Here is a 21,129-nt window from a genome sequence, read left to right on the forward strand (position 1 = left end):
CACATAAAGAGATAGCCCTGAATGACAATAACAGCTCTGCTTCCATTTGTACACTCTCATAGTTGGGGGGTCCTTGCAAATAAAACAGTGGCCATAGTGTCATCCCAAATCAGTGTCATCTGGAGAAAACCTGGACTCCTGTCTTTCTTGACGTTCGGTAATTGGGTATTATGATGAAGGACATTAAAATGGTGTGTAAAACTGTAAATCAAAATGTTGACAAGGACAAGTCTTGCCACGGAAACATTTGTCCGCGTGCGGACATATTGATGACCCCTGCAAAAAGCAATAATAGATATATTTACAGACATAAAACATGGGGTGGGGGCTTATGATGCCACTCGCACAGGGCTTTTTCTGTGGAGCGATATTTGCATCAACTTTATTGTCACATCACACTATTACAGGTGTAATAGAGTTGGGGATATATTGTTTGTGTGTGTGCACTCTCAACATAGCAGTTACAGGAAGTGTTGGAATAGGGAAGAGAGAATAGAGATGAAAGAACAACACAAGTCAAATAACAGCCTGTACATGTCTCCTCTCCCCATGCACCAGGGCCACGCTCCTGGCCTGCTTGCAGAAGCTCCTCCCAGCCCCAGTGAGATGACTGACCAGGGCAACAACAACCAGAACATCTCCTCCTGCAACCCCTTCGCTGCCCTCTTCAGCTCGCTGGCGGACGCCAAGCAGTTCGCGTCAGGCCAGAAACCCCAGCAGCAGCTGTCTGCTGAAGCGCCGTGTGAGTGTGAGAGAGTTATTGTCACGTCATCTTTCACGTAAGCCTGTACTTACTGTCAAGAGTCAAGGCCCGGTGCTTATTACAGTGTCTGGTTCAGAGGTTACGTGCAGTAGACGTACAGTCATCTCATATCTAAGGATGTACAAGTATCTGTTGTTGCAAACGTAAAAACAAAAATGTTGTTTTTTCATGTTTGACTTCGTTCCTGTTAGGTGGAAACCTTGTACGTCGAAAGCTGTTCCGCTTACAATATGACATTTTTAAATGATTTACAATAGTGAAAATAGCTTTTGTGCGAAATTCTTGTATGATGAAGTAGATAGTCGAGCATTAATTTACAACAACACGTAAAACGTTGAAAAACATTAACATTAAAACTTTAACTTCATAAATCGACAATATCTTGGACCAAATACATCAATATATTGCAGAGAAGACTATTGGTGCTGTTGTTAAATATTCAGACTATGAGATTTTTGATAAATAATCCTCAGTAATGCCTAGATATAATAACTAAATGTGTAAAGAAAGGGCAAATAATAGAACAACTAAAACACTCTAACCAGCTCAGTGTTCTTGGTTAGAGTGTCCGTCCTGAGATTTAAAGATTGGGAGGTCAGGGTTCGTTTCCCCAGCCGGCCTGGGTCATACCAAAGACTTTAAAAATGGAACCCAATACAAAACCCTGCTTGGTATTCAGCTTCAAGGATTGGGATTCCCTGCAACAGGTGTGTACTTGTACATCATATCCAGTGGGTGTACTTGTAAATCATGTCCAGGGGGTGTACTTGTACATCATGTCCAGGGGGTGTACTTGTACATCATGTCCAGGGGGTGTCCCAGTATTTTTTACTATTTTGAAAATCCTTTTTGAATAGTTGAAATAGCAGATGTAGATCGGCTATTTTCAGTATTTTAAAATGTGTTTCGAAATAGTAAAAAGATGCAACATAAGGCCCATAGTCCCATATGTCAATGTCGATATATTATCGATACATACTCCAGCCCGACTTGTAATGAAACCAATAATGTCTCAATAAGAATACTCAGTGTGTCCTGTGTTACATTGGCAGTGGAGGACTCGGGGGAGAGCCAGTCGGAGTCGGAGAACTCTGTGTCTGACAGCATCGAGGACAATGACGACTCGGTGGCAGAGATCAGCCGCTCCTTCCGCTCCCGCCAGGAGCTGTGTGAACAGCTCAACGTCAACCACATGATCCAGAGGATATTCCTCATCACACTGGACAACAGTGAGTTCAGCACTTCACCCATCTTAACTCATCTACTGCCATTTTGAATATGCCTTCTTTGGGATCTCCCCGCCAGAAGTCTCCATAGACTTCCATGTAATTTATAGTGCACAGATCATGCACGCCCATGCACAGATCATGCACCATGTTTGTGCAGTTTGTTCACAGCTTTCAAACAAAAAAATCCGATTGGAAATCCGTTCAGGCATTCTTCACTAGATCAAAATGACTTTTTTTTCTATTGATTAGTCATGCCATGGAGAGTAGAGTTCAATAATATTTTTTGTTTTTTGTCACATTCCTAAGACAAAAATTTGATTCGAGTAAATTTACCCCCATTGATTCCGGATGGTGACCCGTTTCGAAACGGGTCACCATCCGGAATGAATGGGGGTAAATTTATTGTTATCACATTTTTGTCTTAGGAATGTGACAAAAACCAAAAAAAAATATTGAACTCTAGTCTCCATGGCGTGACTAATCAATAGAAAAAAAGTCATTTTGGGGGTGAACTACTCCTTAATGGGGTCCAAAAATATTTTTTCAAAAAAAAAAAGAAACTTTTTTTTTTTTTTTTCAAACTCGTCAAACTCGTCATAAGCAGAGTGGACACATAACTATAACTCGTCAAACTCGTCATAAGCAGGGGATGAGTTAAATTCTAAAAAAGGCCTTATAAACCAGTAGTTTTCTCACACTTGAAAATGTTCAAAAATATCTTTTTGAATAGTCAACACTAAAATCTAATGTGACACTTTCCCGCTCTCATTTTGGTTTTCAGCTATATGGGGCTGACATCATTTTGTAGGCAGAGGAGAACTTTTGGGGCCAAAAGGCCCCAGCACCTGTGAATCTTTTTACTATTTTTACTATTTACAAAAGTTTCTTCTCTTTGTTGCTGAAAGGAAAGTGGTAGAATTATACTTTAGTCGTTATTTTTGTCTCGGATCTGTTGAAATAGCGTGGGACAGATATTGATAATAAATCTGCTTGGAGGTCTGACTACAAAATGATGTCACGGCTTAAAAGCCCCATACGTACAGTTAATACAGTATATAGCACACTGGTTCTCAAAGTGAGGTCCAGGGACTGTCTCTTTCAAATAAAACTTTGCTATTGGACTGTAACCAAGTTGTGTTCGCACTGCTGGCACATTAAAGGACAACTTGGTTTACTTTTTTTACAACAAGGGTTCATATTTTAGATAGTCATTAGAGAAAAGAAAAGATGGGCGTTAAAATGTTTTCATTTACTTCTTTCTATCGTTTTAGTGATTTTAACTATTTTGATTTGCATGCAAGAGGCTAATGGAAGAGGCTAATCTCTTAGACACAGTAGGCCCATTCTTAAGATGCACCACAATCTTTCATGGGCAGATGTGAACTATCTGAACTGTCGCTGGAGTAGCGGGAACGCCACCGTCCCTCGGCTTGGTACCCTAGACATAATTCGGCCCTTGGGGAAAACTAATCGGGGAACCCTGCTGTAACACAATAGCCACTGAACTCTGCCTGGTTTTAGGTTCCCCTCTCACCAGTAGAGACCACCATTGGCCACCCTCTGTTTGAATAGCTCAGTTTCCACAAGTGAATTTCTCATTCATATTCTTCATAGACCTTTCAGCCTATGGAATCCTTATATAAAGAGCCTTAAGCCTGGAATCAAGCTAACCAACTATGAAATTAATCATGGCCATGAAACATTTTTCCAATTATTATTATTATTTTTTCTTAATTTATCCCATGATTTTGTAACCCATTATTAGTCCAGGCGTTTCGGGCAGTATTTTGATGTAATCGTGCACTTTATGAAAGAAGCATGAAATTTGGCATGCCATATGGAACATTTTTGGCTATAGGGGCATCGCAGATTTGTCTTGGGAAACTTGTGGGAGCCAATTAAAGTTGGGCTCTCATAGACTTTACTATAGAGTAAAATAATACAAAAAATACATATGCTTTAAGTAGCATGTAAGGTGTCAAACTAGGTGTTTTTGGGGATTCTGAATCCAATGCAAACATTTGTTTTGCAGGAAAAACATTCCTTGCGCTAAGAACGGACCCCATAAATCTATGGTTTAGTGATGAGTCATCACTTTTCAAAGTTTAGTGGCGGCCGTTTCTCGGAAAGGAATGTTTTTCGTGCAAAACAAATGCTTGCATTGGATTCAGAATCCGGAATAACACCTAGTTTGACCCCTCACATGCTACTTAAAGCATATTTATTCTTTGTATTTATTTGACTCTATAGTAAAGTCTATGAGAGCAACTTTGATTGGCTCCCACAAGTTTCCCAAGACAAATCTGCGATGCCCCTATAGCCAGAAATGTTCCATATGGCATGTTCTAACTGTGTGCCAAATTTCATGCTTCTTTCATAAAGAGCACAATGTTTGCCTGAAACGCTCAGACTATATTCACCCAGTGCCAATTGCCTAAACTGTAACCCTGGGCTCTGCTCTGTCTCTGCCAACCTGGGGAGCTCATTCTTCCTTCAGTGCATGAGAAGTGCGCGGGCCGCTTCTTATCACCTGACGGGCAGCTTCCCCGGTTGGACGTAGCGCGTGGAAGGAGCACGTTATTCCAACCAGTTCCTTTCCCCTCCATCAGGCGCCCCTGTTTTTGTGAGGGTATCTACCGTAGGAGATACGGGGAGAACATGCAAATTCCACACAGAAAGGCCAACCCCACCTAGGGTGTGGGTGCTGATGATGCGGAGGAGAGAACACGCCCACAGCCTTTTATTATGATGATGATGATGATTATTTAATGTTTTATCATTTTCCAAAAAGAAAGTATAAAACATTTATGAAAAAGGTAATTGAAAAAACATGGCCCTTCTTTCACACATTAGAAGGACAATAATATCAGTCACCAGAACCAATGACGTGTTAAAATTGAGTTTGAAATAAGTTACAATGGGTTTTATTGGAAGGTAGTGTGTCTGATTAACAAAAATGAATATCAAATATCTAAATACTTGACAAACTGAAAATGCGCCTGTGTTAAGTGGACAGATGGGTGGGCCGTGAACACTTTTTTTGAGATTTTCAAGTTCCAGGCCCCCGGTTGAGAAGCACTGGTGTGGCTGCTGTAGTATCTCTGTTAGCCTTTAGTTCAGTAGAGATGGAATCTCTCTCCTGCTGCTCACTGGTGTGTGCATCTGCTACCCCTCATAAAGCATTTATGAGTCCCTCGTAAAGTCATTCCAATAAGTCACAAATGACTCACCTCCCTTCCAGACCGCGTTGACGGCTCGCAGACACTGAGCTTGGCTTGTATCTGTCCACCATAGGGACCACTTAAAAGTCGTTGAGTCATAATGATCTGGAAATGGAGAGTGGAAGCCCCTTTCTGCTCAATACCCGCCTGTCAGGCTATACTCTGAAATAAATCCCCAGCAACGTACATAAATGTCTTGATGCTGGTAATTTTGCCTTTTACCTGCAGTACAGTCCCTGAATAAAGCTGGTTGCACACTGCTGCGTTTTTCGGGCAGAATATCGGAGTGAATTTCGGAGCGCGCAAATAAAAAATCAACCTCACATTATGTCAGTCACGTTTGCACACTGCTGCCAGTTTCGCACGCCACTCGGTCCCTTGCTCTCTCTATCTCTCTCTCTCTCTCCTTGCCCTGAAAAACGCAGCAGTGTGCAAAGACCTTAATACTTGGTAATGTGCCGATGGGGTTCAATTACCCGGCCGGGACATACCAAAGACTATAAAAATGGTACCCAGTGCCTCCCTGCTTGGCACTCAGCATCAAGGGCTGTATTGGGGTAAGTCCCTGTGACGTGTCAGTTTGACACCCACACTTGCTGATATGAACACTAAGGCCATCACATGCTTAGCACTCTGAATAACAAAGGACACTGATCATCCTCTGTATTGCTACTTTGACCTCATGATATCACGGCGAAGATACAGAACCCTGAAGTGGCACAAGGTTTGTTTTAGCAGGAGTTTTGACCCCTCAGCCATCGCTGCACTAAACAAACTGCCTCGGCCCCATCGCTAGGATGGTTTTCTGTGTACAGTGGGGACCTGATGATCTGTCTTTGTGATATGTTTGTGTTGTGTTATATGGTTATGTGTTGTTTTTTCTTTGAACAGACTTGTGAAGACAAATCTCCCTTCACGGACAATAAAGATTATTGTTATTATTATGTCCACTAGGGGGTGTACTCACACATCATGGAAGTCTGTTATTTTCACCTTTATTTTCACCGCCATGCTACGAAGTATGAATGATAAAACACATGTTAATGAGGTTGTGTCATTGTCCTGTCCAGGTGACCCCAGTCTGAGAAGTGGAAATGGGATCCCACCTCGCTGTGTCTACCTGGAGGAGATGGCAGCAGACCTGGACGGACAGGACTGGCTGGACATGGACAATATAGAACAGGTACCATGTTAAAACCATCACAACATGAACAACATAGAACAGGTACCATGTTAAAACCATCTCAATGCCACGGCCCTCGTTCCCTGAAGAAGGCCTTACCGGGTCGAAACGTTGGTTTTCATTTAAATAAATCCTGCACCGTGGCTACGAGTGTGCAACCTTTTCTTTACTTCTATGCTTCTTTACCAAGGTCAGCGGCACCTCACCAGTACTGGTGTCCCTTTTTGTTTGATACGTCCCTTTCCCTCAACATGGAACAGATAGAATGTTAAAATCCGTCACAATGCCACACCCCTTTCTCTCTGCCTTTTCGTTGCTTTTGTCTGTAAGATAACAACTGATGTCAAGGTTTTGTCTGGATTTCAGAGAACCTGAGTGGTGCATAGTCTGCATGCTAAGCAGTTTCAAGGGAGGGCACGTATGAATTTTCTGAAACAGACCGACGGTTCAGAAGGTGTGAGGAAGAGTTAGTTACCATTGTCACTTTTTTCAGAACAAACTAGAATAATGTGCTCCTTGGAGTAGAGGTCTCCGCCAGGCCAGGTAGTACGGGACAATCTTAGCCAATCAGGATGAAATATGAAAAATTGGACAGGTACGTCTTGATGACATAACTATAGAGATAATGTGTACCAATGTGCGTGATGTTTGGACAAAAATCTGCCTCCTGGTGGCGCAGAGGTGCAAATCTTTGAATATTTGAATCTTTGAAATCTCCGGCACTGTTGGCCCGATCAACGTGAAACTGTGCACAAATTGTCATGATTTTTCAAAAATAACAGATCTACAAGCTCGCAGCGGCTGTGAGCTTGTATATCTGCTATTTTTCAATGGCTAAAGTATAAAATAATTCCAGGTCTAAATGGGTGAAGGATGCCTTTGTACTTATGGATTGGAGCTGTGTTTTGTTGCTTCCAGGCTCTGTTCAACCGCCTGCTGGTTCCGGAGCCAGGAAACCACCTCATTTACATGACCTCCTGCAGCGCCATCAACCTGTCGGCTGACCGAGATGCGGGAGAGAAGCGCTGCGTCCCTTACCTGTACGCATGCTACCAGAGGTCTAAGGAGGAGGTACACGACCCGTTATACCAGGGGGGTCATGCCAGTCCCGGGGTGCCGCAGAATCATTTGATAATATTTGGAATTCATCAATATCACTTAGTAAAACAGGCCTGATTTGCACTGTACCTGATGAGTTATTTTTCCATCTACGGCCAACTCTCTTCACCAAAGATAGCAGATCTACAAGCTCACAACACGTCACAACTTGACGCGTTGTGAGCTTGTAGATCGGCTATTTTTGGTGAACCTCCCCCCCAGAATAGGGATGCTAGGGTTCAAGTGGTTAAACGTCAAGTATAGTTATTTTCAGTCAGTTCTGATGGAAACAGATATTTCTCGGTGACATAGCCTACCGTATCTCAGGTGGAAAGATGTGCATATTTACGTCGCGTAATATGATGTAAGATTCTGAATCAGTGTAATTCAGGAGTGCTGTGGATGAAAAGGTTATTTACATGGGTGCCCTGAGTCAAAGACGTTTGAAAACCCCTGCTTTACACAACCTGCTCTGCTTTTGACGTGTGCCATTGGAGATCACCTGCATGAATAAACGACGTACTTGTTAACCTGTGTGTGCCATAGGTGACAAAAGTCCCAGAGAAGCTGTTGTCCTTTGCTGTGCGCTGTCAAAACCTGACGGTGGCCAACCTCCGCACGGTGCTGCTCACGCCCGAGATCTACATCAGCCAGAACGTCTACGAACAGCTGCTGGATCTGCTGCTGGACGGAGTCAGTGGAGCACGTACGTTATGGATGGATGTATGGATTGATGGGGGAAGACTTTTCTTGGCTTTTCAGCTGTTGTGTTCTTATAGTGCAGTGAAACCGCGCTCCCAATGTTTCGCTTTGTCCATGGCTGGCTGGCTGGCTGGCTTAGTCCGTATCATGAACTGCAATACCGCTGGTGACCAGTGGTAGGCCTTTACACACACGCGCACAGTCGCACACACACACACACACACACACACACACACACACACACACCCCTGTATAGCTGCTCAAATTCACCGCTCCACTTCAAACCGAATTTTGATTTTTTTTTTATAGTCCTTGCCCGTTCGAACATACATATGTTCTCCGAATTATGTGCATTAAGTTTGGGTGTGCACAGTACTAGTATGAGAGATTGAATGTTGGAGTCAGTAGTAATGTTGGAGAACCCAGACGTATCAGTGATGTCAGTCATCTCCAAATTTGGGCACTGTTTCAGCATGCAGCTGTTACCATGGCGGCGACACATGCGCAGTACAGGCGGCGGTATCAGTGATGTCAGTTATCTCCAAATTTGGGCACTGTTTAGTATCAGTGATGTCATGTGGGTAAATCAGACAGACAGACAGACAGACAGACAGACAGACAGACAGACAGACAGACAGACAGACAGACAGACAGACAGACATTCGGTAAATTAATAGTTAGATTAGTGTGGTTGCCATGGTAACATGTCATTAGGTCGAACACCCTTTGGATCGACCACCAAACTCTAACCCAAACCCTAATCTTAACCTCAGTAAATCTATGCCTAACTCTAACCCTAACCCTAAACCTAACCTCAGTAACCGTGACGCGGGTGATTATCTAACCTGCCCCGGTTGCCACTATTGTATTCCGAGAATTTTTTCCCAGCAAAGTGAACCTGTGTTCTGTGTTTAACTTCTGAGTAATGTTGGATGGCTGCACAACTGAAAAGTGAAGCTCCCGTCCCAGCTGCTTTACCACTGCACCACCCGGGTGCTGTTATGTTCTTATGCTTGATTTATTATATACCTCTACTTGGCACTGAAAGTAGCCAATCTAGCGCATAACGATCGCTGTGATGATGAGCGTGTGGATTGGGTATTTCAAAGTGATTGATGTCCACTATTTTCCGTGTGAGACACAATGTGCAACCAAGTATCGGGCATTCATCTCTTATGCCCCTCCTGTCTACTTTATTGTGTTCTTACTCTCCTGTCCAGTTTTCTTCTACAGTATATATTTTCACCTGCTAGCCCTGTTTGATTTATAAGGTTCCCTGTGGTTTTCACAGAGCCCGAGGAGCTGGTGGAGTTTGTGGAGGAGGTCGTCGCCGGCCTGCTCGCTGACCAAGAAGTGCGTACGTTCTCGGAGGTCATTGTACCCATGCTGGACATCTTCCACAGCCGCGTCAAAGACCTGGACCTGTGCCAGCCTCTCCTCTACTCATATCTAGATGTCCTTCTCTTCTTCAGCCACCAGAAAGACATCGCTAAGGTCAGGACTCAGGAGGCAGATATTTTGTTAGCAGTTATGTGAGGGATAACGTCTGGCTTAGCGGTCGTTAGGGTTGATAACGGGTCGCTAGCGGCCGACAGGCTGATAACCTTTCGCGGAGGGATTTCTATTTCTCGATGACGACCGCTGAGCCAGACGTTATCCCGCTTATTACACAGCTACTTGATAAATACAATAATTTGACTCAAAACTAAAAACAAAACAAGTATTTCCTTGCTTACAGCTATGAAAGTATTCTGCTCAGGGCGTGGTGCTGCACTGGGCGTGGGCGCCCCCCCCCCCCCCCCCCCCCCCCCCCCACGCGCAACACGGTCACCTCGGAAAACACAAGGAAGTTGATCAAATAGAATCCATTTTCTGTTACTGCATCGTCTATTTCTCGCTTCAAATATTTTTTAAAACATTCTTGAGAGCAACGTTAAGTAAATGACACTGTGTGTTTGTTTACATGGCTGTCATGTTGGATACGGCATAACATTCACGCAAGGCACCCAGGTGCTCTAAGCCTTTGATTAGGCATCAGTCTGTTATAGAGCGGGTGGTCATTATACAGAAATAACACACCGCTGATTTCAGTGATAGACCAATCAGAATAAAGCATTCAACCAAGCTACGTAATAATCCTGTGTAGCACATCATTGAATACTAGCCTGACCATAGACTATAAGATTTTGCACACCTCAACTTTTGAGGTGTGCATCAGCCTTGTCTTTAAAAGTTTTTGTCAGGCAAAAACCTCTCATATTTTAACCTTTTGATTTTTTTTTTTGTCTTTTGTAAATTAACGCCCTACTTGATCACACTTCAGCGTCACACAAAAGCATCAAAAGTGGAAGATCTGCGAGCTCGAAACATGAGTACTACTTCTTCATGCCTACGTGAAACAAATACATACAGTGCTTCCCTGGAAAACACTGCTGTTTGGTTTTAGTATTATTCCAATCAATTTCCTATCGTCCTAACAGCTGCAATATTGTATGATGGGAGAAATTAAAGAATGTGAGGTGTATCTTTTTAGGTGTTTGAGTTTATTCTTTCCTGTGGATGTGAATCCTGAAGTTTCAGTTTCAGTTTTCATTTAGGTGACAGGTGGGGGCCTTCCTCCAATCATGATCAAGTAGGGGCACGCCTTGGTGCGCGTAAGGCTCAACCAAGTTTGGAGGAAGCCCCACTCTATCTTGATTGGAGGAAAACTTGTCACCCAACCGTTTTGGTGGAGGAGCTCCACCAACACTGAAACTGCTTTTTTCTCCTCACAGGGGATAGGACTGAAGTCCAAATATGTACCAAACACTCTATAGTAACTAGTATTATCAGAACATAGAACCATTTTGTTATTATTTGAATTCAATTAAATCACTTACCCTACCTTTAACTTTATATCAAGGTGACCACTGACGGGCACTTCTGTTCCCCGCATGAAGATTTCTCAATTATATAGTTTGAGGCCTGTTGGTTTTATTTGACAGTCCTTAATATTTCCTCCACTCCTCCTAAGGTGTTGGTGGAGCACACCCAGCCCAAAGACCCCGCCAATGGCCTGCAGTACCAGAAGACCCTCCTGGGGGCGGTGCTGAGTATCTCCTGCCTGCTGAAGACTCCAGGGGTGGTGGAGGGTCACGGCTACTTCCTGAACCCGTCCCGCTCCAGCACCCAGGAGACCAAGGTTCAGGAGGCCAACATACACCAGGTCAGGAACAGTGGTGTAAAGTACTGGAGTATTTCCCAATTTCTGTACTTTTACTTCTAATCCAATGTACATCTCAGAGGCAAATATTGTACTTTTACTCCACTACAATTATTTGAAAAGTTTAGTTACTTTGAAGATTTTTATTATTTTTACAAAACATACATTAACCACTTCAGCTCTGTATACATTTCGGCCATTTGAAAATTGCAGATCTGATCTACAATTTCCCAATGCGTTGCTTTTTCCAAAGATTTGCATACATTGTATACAATTTATTCTTCGAAAGCTTGAAACGAGGCATTCTGCATCTACTTTTGCTACTTGGAGTTCATTTTGATACCAATAGTTTGGTACTTTTACTTCACCACTAAACTTTGAATTCTGGACTTTTGTGTGTGTGTGTGTGTGCGTGCTTCAGTTCATGGGCCAGTTCCATGACAAGCTGCACCAGGTGCTGAGGAACCTGCTGCAGCGCTCCAACGAGACGCGCCACCTGCTGCTCTCCTGGCTGGGCGGCTGTCTGCAGGCCAACTCGGGACGCACCAAGATCTGGGCCAACCAGATGCCCGAGATGTACGTGCTGATGTACGCCTCGGACGCCTTCTTCCTCAACCTGGGCGCCGCCCTGCTCAAGCTGTGCCAGCCCTTCTGCCGGCCGCGCTCGCCCAAGCTGCTGACCTTTAACCCCACCTACTGCGCCCTCAAGGAGCTCGGCGAGGAGGAGCGTCGCAGTCGCAACGTGCACGCCAGAGGTCAGTGACGGAGGTGTCGGGTCAACTAGTGCGGAACGCTAATGATACGTGCAATTTATATAGCATTTTTCGGTCGCTTTACGAAGCAGAAACAAAATGAAAACAACTGTATCAGGAGGAAATAGATTAAAAAGTTAAAACTATAGAAGTAAAGGTAAAAAAGGAGCGAAGAAGGCCCTGTTACCCCAGCTTCGTTTCTTTGTCCTGGGGATGTCCAGTGACTCATGTACAAATGGAACCATTTAACACTCTCAGAGGTACAGTTAGAAGTTCAGTGTCTTGCTCAAGGACACTTCAACAGTAACACAGGGCAAGCCCGGCATCGAACCGCGTGCGCAGTGATGCAGGTGCAGCTGGAGCCGGTCATGGTGGCAGAGACTGGAGGGTGAAATTGGGGTTAAAGGGACAAGAGCGCACGTTTGCATTCTCTACCACACAGAAATAAACTATGCAAAGAAGACCAGACATGTTTTGCTGGCTCACTGCAAAAGCTGACATCTACTGTATGATGTCATAATGAGTCAGTGTGTAGTCAGCAGTCTTCTAGCCAGAGAGAACATGCTGTAAATCTCTTCCCCCGCTCACGCATCCTTCCTGCCTTTTTAACCACTTAAACCTGGACTTTTTGTGTGTTGTATCGGCCTTAACCCATTAAAACCGGGACATTTTAGAAAGAATAAAGGCAGAGCTGTCTCCTTGCACCAGGTCTGGATAAGGAGACGTGTCTGATCCCTGCATCCCCTCATCAACCTGTGGAATACGCCCAGTCTTACAGCCTGCTGACCGAAAACCTCATCCTCACTCAGCTCACCCTGCACCTTGGCTTCCACAGGTACACACACTAAAAAATGTAGGCCTTTTACTAGCAGACACTCTTAATCCAGAGCGATTGACAGTAAGCAAGGTACATTAAACACATCAAATGCATGGCAATGGTAATCTAGGATCTAAACAGTATAATCTGTACATTGAAACTATACACACACTGTAGGAAACGTCTAACCTATAAACCCTAAATCCTAACCAGAATCTATTCCTAACAGTAAGTCTAACTGACCAAATCAAAATCTTTCTGAGGAGCACGAAAATGGTTCTCACTATAATGTCTATTTCTCAAATTCTGTGGTTGACATTTGGCCCTCACATCCTATATTAATTTAAAGGCCAGACCTTAACAATGCAACTAGTCACAACTCCTTGCAACAAAAAAGCTTTAAGGTTAGTCCACACCAGCTCAGTGGCCTTGTGGTTAGAGTTTCCGCACTGAGACTGGGAGGTTGGGGTTCGATCCCCGGGCCTCAGCAGCTGGGTCATACCAAAGACATATCAAAGAAAATGGAACCCAGTGCCTCCCTGCTTGAGACTCAGCCTCAAGGGTTGGATTGGGGGTCCCTGCGACATACTGTATTAGTGTCATGTCTAGGGGGTGTACTTGTACATCAAGCTGCCTCACGCTACAGAAACAAGAAATGGGCTCCTACCCTATGGGCCTTGGCAAAGCTTACCTACTTGCACTAACTCCTTGCAACTGCGATTGTGGATTGGTTGCAAGTAGTTGCATGTTGCAAGGAGTTCCATGTGCAGGTGCGGACTGGCCTTAAAATTGGCTAATGGGAGGGCGGGCCGGCAATAAAGGGTAATAATAGAGGGCCGGCAATAGAGGGCAATAAATACCTTTAAAATGTAGCTGAGAACTGCACTCTACTTAAACAAGCACCAGAACAGCTTAACACGTATAGTAACATTGTTTGGAACATAAAAGGTGGGATTGAAAAAAATCTCAAAAAGGTAGGACATCCAAAACTTAAAATCAAAGGAGGACAAAGTACTCACGTTTCCACTATTTTTGGAGCTGTGTGAAGCACAGGCTCCCTATACGTGGCTGTGTGGGTCTGTGTGTCTGTGTGTCTGTGTGTCTGTGTGTGTGTATGTAGCCTGAACTTCCTAAACTTCGGCACGCCACTAGTCCCACAGTTTTGCCACCACACACTCGCGCCATATGTCAAATCGACCGGCTTACTCGGGAATCGTGGGCTATTACTTTTCTAAGAGAAAGGTTCTATAGTTTAATTGATATTAATTTATTAGTGAATTAATTTTCCCCATTGACTTATAATGGGAATCGCAAAAACTCACATTCAATTATTTGTCTCTCGCAAACCATAGGGGCTAGAGTTTCAAGACTTGGAGAGGAGGTTCATAATGATTTCAAGGATTAAATGAAAAATAATTGTGTCATTTGGCCGCATGGTGGCGCCATAACACCCCACTTTACGTTTTGGCCTGTAACTCTTGAACCGTAGGTCGGAAAATTAAAAATATTTTTTCCCTGGATTCCTTGGGCCATGACGCATCTCCCCATATAGGCCACGCCCATTTGCGCCATGATAGATTGTCCGCCATCTTGAATTTTCTCCAAAACACACTTTTTGCTCCTTTTCCTACATATTTTCTTCAAATGTCACAAAAATCGGTACACATGATCCACACACACACACACACACACACACACACACACACACACACACACACACACACACACACACACACACACACAGCTCCACTTCACACGGGTGTGATTTTTATTGGCACACACCAACAAAGAGCGCTTACGCGTTTCGGCTATTAGCCTTCATAATGCTCCAATTAAGACTTCTCTCCGCTGAGAAAACCCATTGCTGATGCGCAACCTCTCTTTCTTATTTATGCATTGTCACTATTGTTTCCTTGCACATCTGTGTGCGTGTGTGTGCGTGCGTGGATCCATGGTAGGCTCCACGAGCAGATGGTGAAGATGAACCAGTCGCTCCACCGTCTCCAGGGCACGTGGCAGGATGCCCAGCGGGCGGGCAGCCCCCTGTCGGAGCAGCTCCTGGAGCAGTTTGAGCGGCTGATGATCGTCTACCTGTCCACCAAGGCGGCGGCCACGCAGCCCGCCATGCTGCAGTGCTACCTCAGCCTGCAGGCCTCCTCGGCCGCCCTGCTGGTGCAGATGGGCCTGGGCAACCAGGGCCCCGAGCACCTGCCTCTCTGTCTGCCGCTGCTGCCCCTGCAGAACAGCATGCTCTGCTACGTGCCGGGTAGGTAGGCAGGCCATCCAGCCAGCACGTAGGCCTGTCACAATTATTACATAATCGTCTAATCGCAATTATTTGACATAATCGCAATTATTTTTGTCATAATCGTCATAATCGTTTCCATGTTGAAAAAGGTTCATATATTTTCAAACATTTTCAAAAATAGTAGAAATAGTAGAAATAGCAGTTTTTCTTTGTTTTCAGAGTTCTTTGCGGAGAACATTGGAGATTTCATCATCTTCCTGCGTCGGTTTGCTGACGATGTTCTGGAGTCTTCTGCTGAAAGCATAGAGCAGATCCTCAACTTCGTCACTGTGTTCATGGGCAACGTGGACAGGTACCACCAGACACATGTGGAAACAGTCTGCTTATTGTAACTTTTTAACTTTTTCCACAAATGAATTCCCTAATTGATCATACTACAGTGTGGCACAAAAGTAGAAGATCAACTTACATTTTTGCCTCATTCTCATTCACGTTTTACACTGACAAGTGACGTGGTAATAGTCTTATTTTAGAGTATTAAAAAATTTCTTAAAAGTCCTTAAATTCTAACTTTAGAAATGTGCAGGTACCCTGTATAAACCTATATTGTATGTTGCTTTGTTTACTGTTGAGAAAAATGTTGCACATTAACACTTTCCCAGCCTCCCAGAAATGGCTGTGCGATGGTTTTTCAGAGGAATTTGTATTATTTCAGGAATATACCTTATGATCTGAGACCAACTACATGTCTATCGTTTCACTGAAGAGGCATCTGTCATTGCCATGCAATAGCGAATTTGAGCGAAGACATCCTTCCCACGAGGCGCTCCGCGTGCGCGATCCTTGCACATCAATATAAGCGCACAGCATGCTCTCTATATGCACACTCCATGTCAACTTTTTTCTGAATGAAAATACGACCTATAGAGGCTCTATAGGCGCATCTGGTTGTCGCTCCCGTTTATAAAGCGTTGCTATGCTATCGTGACCTGGAAAGCGATCAAGCTTTTCCGGTTTGGCCGCTAACACCCTAATCATTTGGAAGAAGTAGAAGAAGAAGAGAAGAAGACAGTTTTGTTTTTTTTTGCGATAATTATCATTTATTCATTTATTTTTTTAATTACAAAATCTGGGGGATTCCGGCGGCGGCTGACTGATCCTATCAAGGAATTTCGATAGATTACGGTTGGGCTGGTAAAGTGTTAAGCTAGTGTTAAGCTCGTTTTGGGGACTGCGACCCAGAGATTGAGAACCACTTATCTAATCCAGCCAGGTTTCCTTTTACTCTCCAGGATGAAGAACCCTCACCTGCGGGCCAAGCTGGCAGAGGTTCTGGAGGCGGTGATGCCTCACATGGAGCCCGTGGCTCCCGGCGCCACTCAGCCAATCATGTTTCAGCGAGAGAGAGTGTTCTGCTCCTACCGCCACGCTGCCCCTGGCCGAGGCCCTCATCACTGTGTTTGTAGACATCGAGTTCACTGGTGAGGCTCACTGTCCTCTGCGTGTGTGTGTGTGTGTGTGTGTGTGTGTGTGTGTGTGTGTGTGTGTGTGTGTGTGTGTGTGTGTGTGTGTGTGTGTGTGTGTGTGTGTGTGTGTGTGTGTGTGTGTGTGTGTGTGTGTGTGTGTGTGTGTGTGTGTGTGTGTGTGTGCACGCACGGATTGATTGATTGATTGATTGGTTGATTGATTAACACACCAGCTGTCAGCCCGGACGATTTATAGATTTTGAATTATCTTTTCTCAGGAAGCTCTCAGAAGGTTCCCCTTCCATGACTTTTCCTGATTATTCAATCCAAATGATCTAGTTGTTTTCACAATAACGCTTGCTGTGTCTGTGCTGCTGGCTGCAAACAGCCCAGCCTGTACTGTAGATAGCAGGCATACTGTACACCTAACTTTGAAAAGTGTAATCTGTGTGAGGAAACATTGTTTACTCTGTCGCTGCCAGTGAATTATCTTTTCCAAAGTAAAAGCGACTGAACTGCGTTTATTTAACGACATGGGTTGCCGCTGCAGCTTTATGGCAATATTTTTCTCCCAGACACACATTCCAAGTTATAGGTCTTTATTATATAATTTTGTTTCTGCCTCTAAGCCAAATGAAGCATAAGCTACCTGTAAGGTGTGAGTGGGATTGAAATGTTGTGTAAGCAAAACAAATCGATATTTAAAAGACAATGGTATCCTCCCTGTGTGTGGGGGAGAAGTTGTTAGGACACGTGGGGCCCCCAAGGGGAGACAGCGGCCAATGAAATTGCTGCAAAGAAAGGTCAATCTCAAGTCTGCTTGTGTGGTAAAACATCCAAAGGATAATAAGTTAAACTGAACACACTAAAGGCACTGACACACTGATAACTTCACTGATCGAAAAAGTGAAAACATACACACGTGTGTGTATATATATATATATATATATATATATATATATATATATATATATATATATATATATATATATATATATATATATATATACATATTTCGCATCTATAAGATCACAATGTGTCTATTTTACTTTTGTGTGGCTGTCATATGATTAAGTATAATAATAGAGCATTCGTTTATGAATGTAATAATCAAACCTCGGTTCGAAGTGAAGCGGTGAATTTTCATTCTATGTGTTCTAGAGCTATGAAATCTGTGTTCTAGATCTATACATTCTATTATTTTTTAGTTTTTGTCGCATTAATTTGACTAGACTTTTATGTGCTTCAGTTCTATGTTTTTATGAATTCTGAATGAATGAATGATTTTATCTGGAGGGCCAAATTGTCATGTGAAGCTTGACCAATCCTCAATCCTGGACGCACGATACACACAAAGCCACTCCTTGGAAGCGGCTTTCACCGCTTAAAAAAACATAAAAACATATAGAGATAAAGGGTTTCTGCCCGAACATCAATGATGACCGTTTGTACAGTTCATTATTCATTTATTTTACATTATGCCTAACTTGGCTGTGCATCAGTTCAGTGATATGATGTTGTTATTGCGTCATTATCATGTGGTGCCTCAGTCAAAACCCCGTCTTTGACTCATCGCCGTCCTAATATTTAATTAACCTGTAACGTAATCAGTGCCTCAAATCCAATTCAGTGTACGGTGAATCACTACCACTAATGAAATAGAGACCGGTTTGAGCCACAACCAATCGTCATGTTTCATTACGTCTGGCATGACGGCAATGCACACAGAGCTAAGTAAGGCCTTTTAACAAGATATGGAGTAAAAGTAATGCTATTGCCAGTGGAACTGCGGTGTAGCATTGTGGTTTTATACATCTGAGTCATGTCACAGTCTTTGTGTGTAGGTAGGTTCTATTCAAAATTATTTTTGACTCTGTTCAAAACCAGTGTCTTTGTTTATTAAAATACTGTAGCTAGTTTACTAGTTTAAGCTCTCAATAAAGATTAGAGCTTTTCAAGTGAAACTAGCTATATGAACAGAAGCATCTTCTATAAAACCCTGATTTTGGATATTTCATAATAAAAGCAATGGTTAAATAAATGGTAAATGGTGAATTCATATAGCGCCTTTATCCAAGGCGCTTAACAGAGATAGATTGTGCATTACATTCACCCATTCACACACACACATCCATACACCGATGGCAGAGGAAACCATGCAAGGCAACCAACCTGCTCATCTGGAGCAATTAGGGGTTCAGCGTTCGACACTAACTCTGGGAACTCTCAGGTTGCCAAGCTGCCACTCTACCTCTGAGCCTCAGTCTGTGATTTCTTAACAGATGTATGCAGAACAGCAGGAACAATATTACTAAAACATCCTCATTTTATTGTGTTAATTGTTTAGGAAACAGCGCTAGAGTGGGGTTAGCTCCTCATAAATGGCACATTAGTTGGCCATACCAAAAAAAACAAGGGGACATTTTTTTCTTTAATCCATGTGACATGCCCAGAATAGGGATGCTGTGAGTCATGTGGTTAACATGTTAGATGTTATTTATGTACGCGCACCTGTAAATACTATTCCCTTGACAGACCCCACACACTCTAAGCCCCTGTGCTTGTGCACGTGTCTAATTAACATAAAGAAATGCCCCAAATGTATCACATGCAATGACAAATTTACCACCTTTTTTTCCCTCCCTACTTTTTTTTTCCTGACAAACTGTTTAGCTGATACAGAAATGTAACTTTTGTTTATTGAGGTTGAGGCACACACCAACATGAACATACATGTTGACAACGCCACCTTTGCGGATTAATTAACAAGCTGGAAATAATTGTCTGGTAACAAGTAGGACATTTCGTAAAAGAAACATTATTGACCTGACAACATTGGTAAAGAAAATGTTTATTCCTAGCAGGGGAAGGGAGGGTTCCGTCTGTTCTAAAATAAAGCAATAAGCCACAAGAGTCCATCATGGTTTACTGTGGATTTTAGAACGGCTACAAGACGTAGGCAGCGCAACACGGATTGGAGAGTGCTTCCGACCCCCCTAGCATAGGTCTAGGGCTGTCACGATTATGGCATTTTATGACTCTGAGGAAGATGTCGTAGGCATCGAAACGTCAGTCACCTGCTCCTAGCACCTTAAAATAAGAAAGGCTTAAATGTCCGAGCTGCTCCAGTGTCCTCTCCTTTGCTGCAGTCCCTTGTGATTATCTGTACAAACAAGGAAGTTGCTATAACAATGCAGGTACCGAACACTACGTGTCATGGTCTCTGTCTTGTTTTAAAGTGATGTTGTAAAACCTCACTCATACACAGGGCGAACAGGAGCACTCCTCGTACCTTGCCACATGGAAAAACAAAATTGCGAATGGCAATACATCCATGGAATGGCACAGTGAATATTGTTTATGAAGTATTTTACCACAAGACACAGGCCAATCCGAATCAAGGACTGGAACAATCTGTTTTAGAACAGCAGATTAACTAACTACTTTCCTTCTCCACCCAGGTGACCCCCACCAGTTTGAGCAGAAGTTTAACTACAGAAGGCCTATGTATCCTATACTCAAATACATGTGGGGGAAAGACAGCTACAGAGAGAGCATCAAGGTAAACCAGATCTCTTATCCATAATTCATCCTCACAAGATGGTGTTGCATGCTATAGTCTTGAACCAGAGCTCGATAGCTTGAAGTTTAATTCTTATTTGTAAGTAGGGGTGGGCGATATGGAAAAATACAATATCATGATATTTTCCCAAGCTGTATCACGATACACGATTTTATCACGATTCTTTTTCACGTTGGTTTTTATGGTTATTTTTCAAGGTACTTGACAAAAACTAGACTCTCTGGGTTCCTTTTGGGACGTCTAAATTGAACTTTACAAGTGTGTAACTCTGACAGTATACAAATGAAACCCAATGGACCCTTACGGGTCCATTTGGTTTCATTTGTATACTGTCAGAGTTAAGTGGAGACCTTGACATTTTAAAGTTTGAGAACTACTGATTTAGACCAAAATGCAGGTTTAAATTGAATTCTGCATTGAATCTCTTTATTAACAATTAAACAGTTTTACAAGGATCCCTCAATTGTATCACGATATATACAATACCTCTGAAAATGCATATCGTGGAGACATTGTATCGTCTCAACGATAATTTTCACCATATCGCCCACCCCTATTTGTAAGCAACACCAGAATGCAATGGCATATCAATTTAGCTTGTATGACTTCTATCTAAACAAAGTGTCCCATTTGAAAACGGATTGATGCGAGGGTGTTAAACAGTCTCTTGTTTCAGCGTCTGGCTGACTATGCCTCTGTGAACCTGGAGGCCATGAACCCGCCTCTCTTCCTGAGGTACCTCAACCTACTGATGAACGACGCCATCTTCCTCCTGGATGAGGCCATTCAGGTACCACTGACCCTCCCTCTGATTCGCAGCTTGTTTTGTTTTTGGTTGAGTTTATTATTCAATAGTCACATGTAA

General features: G+C 43.2%; 1 protein-coding gene across 1 annotated transcript in view; it reads left to right on the forward strand.

The window, feature by feature from the left end:
* LOC308289570 (ubiquitin conjugation factor E4 A-like) overlaps nt 1–21,129 on the forward strand; it is a 29,904-nt gene that overhangs the window by 1,798 nt on the left and 6,977 nt on the right. Inside the window, 15 exon segments of the mRNA XM_080731302.1 lie at nt 559–748; nt 1,816–1,992; nt 6,284–6,396; nt 7,315–7,467; nt 8,041–8,200; nt 9,488–9,690; nt 11,210–11,401; nt 11,820–12,153; nt 12,859–12,985; nt 14,926–15,233; nt 15,435–15,567; nt 16,508–16,645; nt 16,647–16,696; nt 20,143–20,243; nt 20,941–21,054. Coding sequence (XP_080587428.1) covers nt 607–748; nt 1,816–1,992; nt 6,284–6,396; nt 7,315–7,467; nt 8,041–8,200; nt 9,488–9,690; nt 11,210–11,401; nt 11,820–12,153; nt 12,859–12,985; nt 14,926–15,233; nt 15,435–15,567; nt 16,508–16,645; nt 16,647–16,696; nt 20,143–20,243; nt 20,941–21,054 — 2,445 coding nt within the window. The 5' untranslated portion in view covers nt 559–606.

This window comes from Nannobrachium achirus, assembly GCF_963921795.1.
Source record: "Nannobrachium achirus genome assembly, chromosome: 8".
NCBI lineage: Eukaryota > Metazoa > Chordata > Actinopteri > Myctophiformes > Myctophidae > Nannobrachium > Nannobrachium achirus.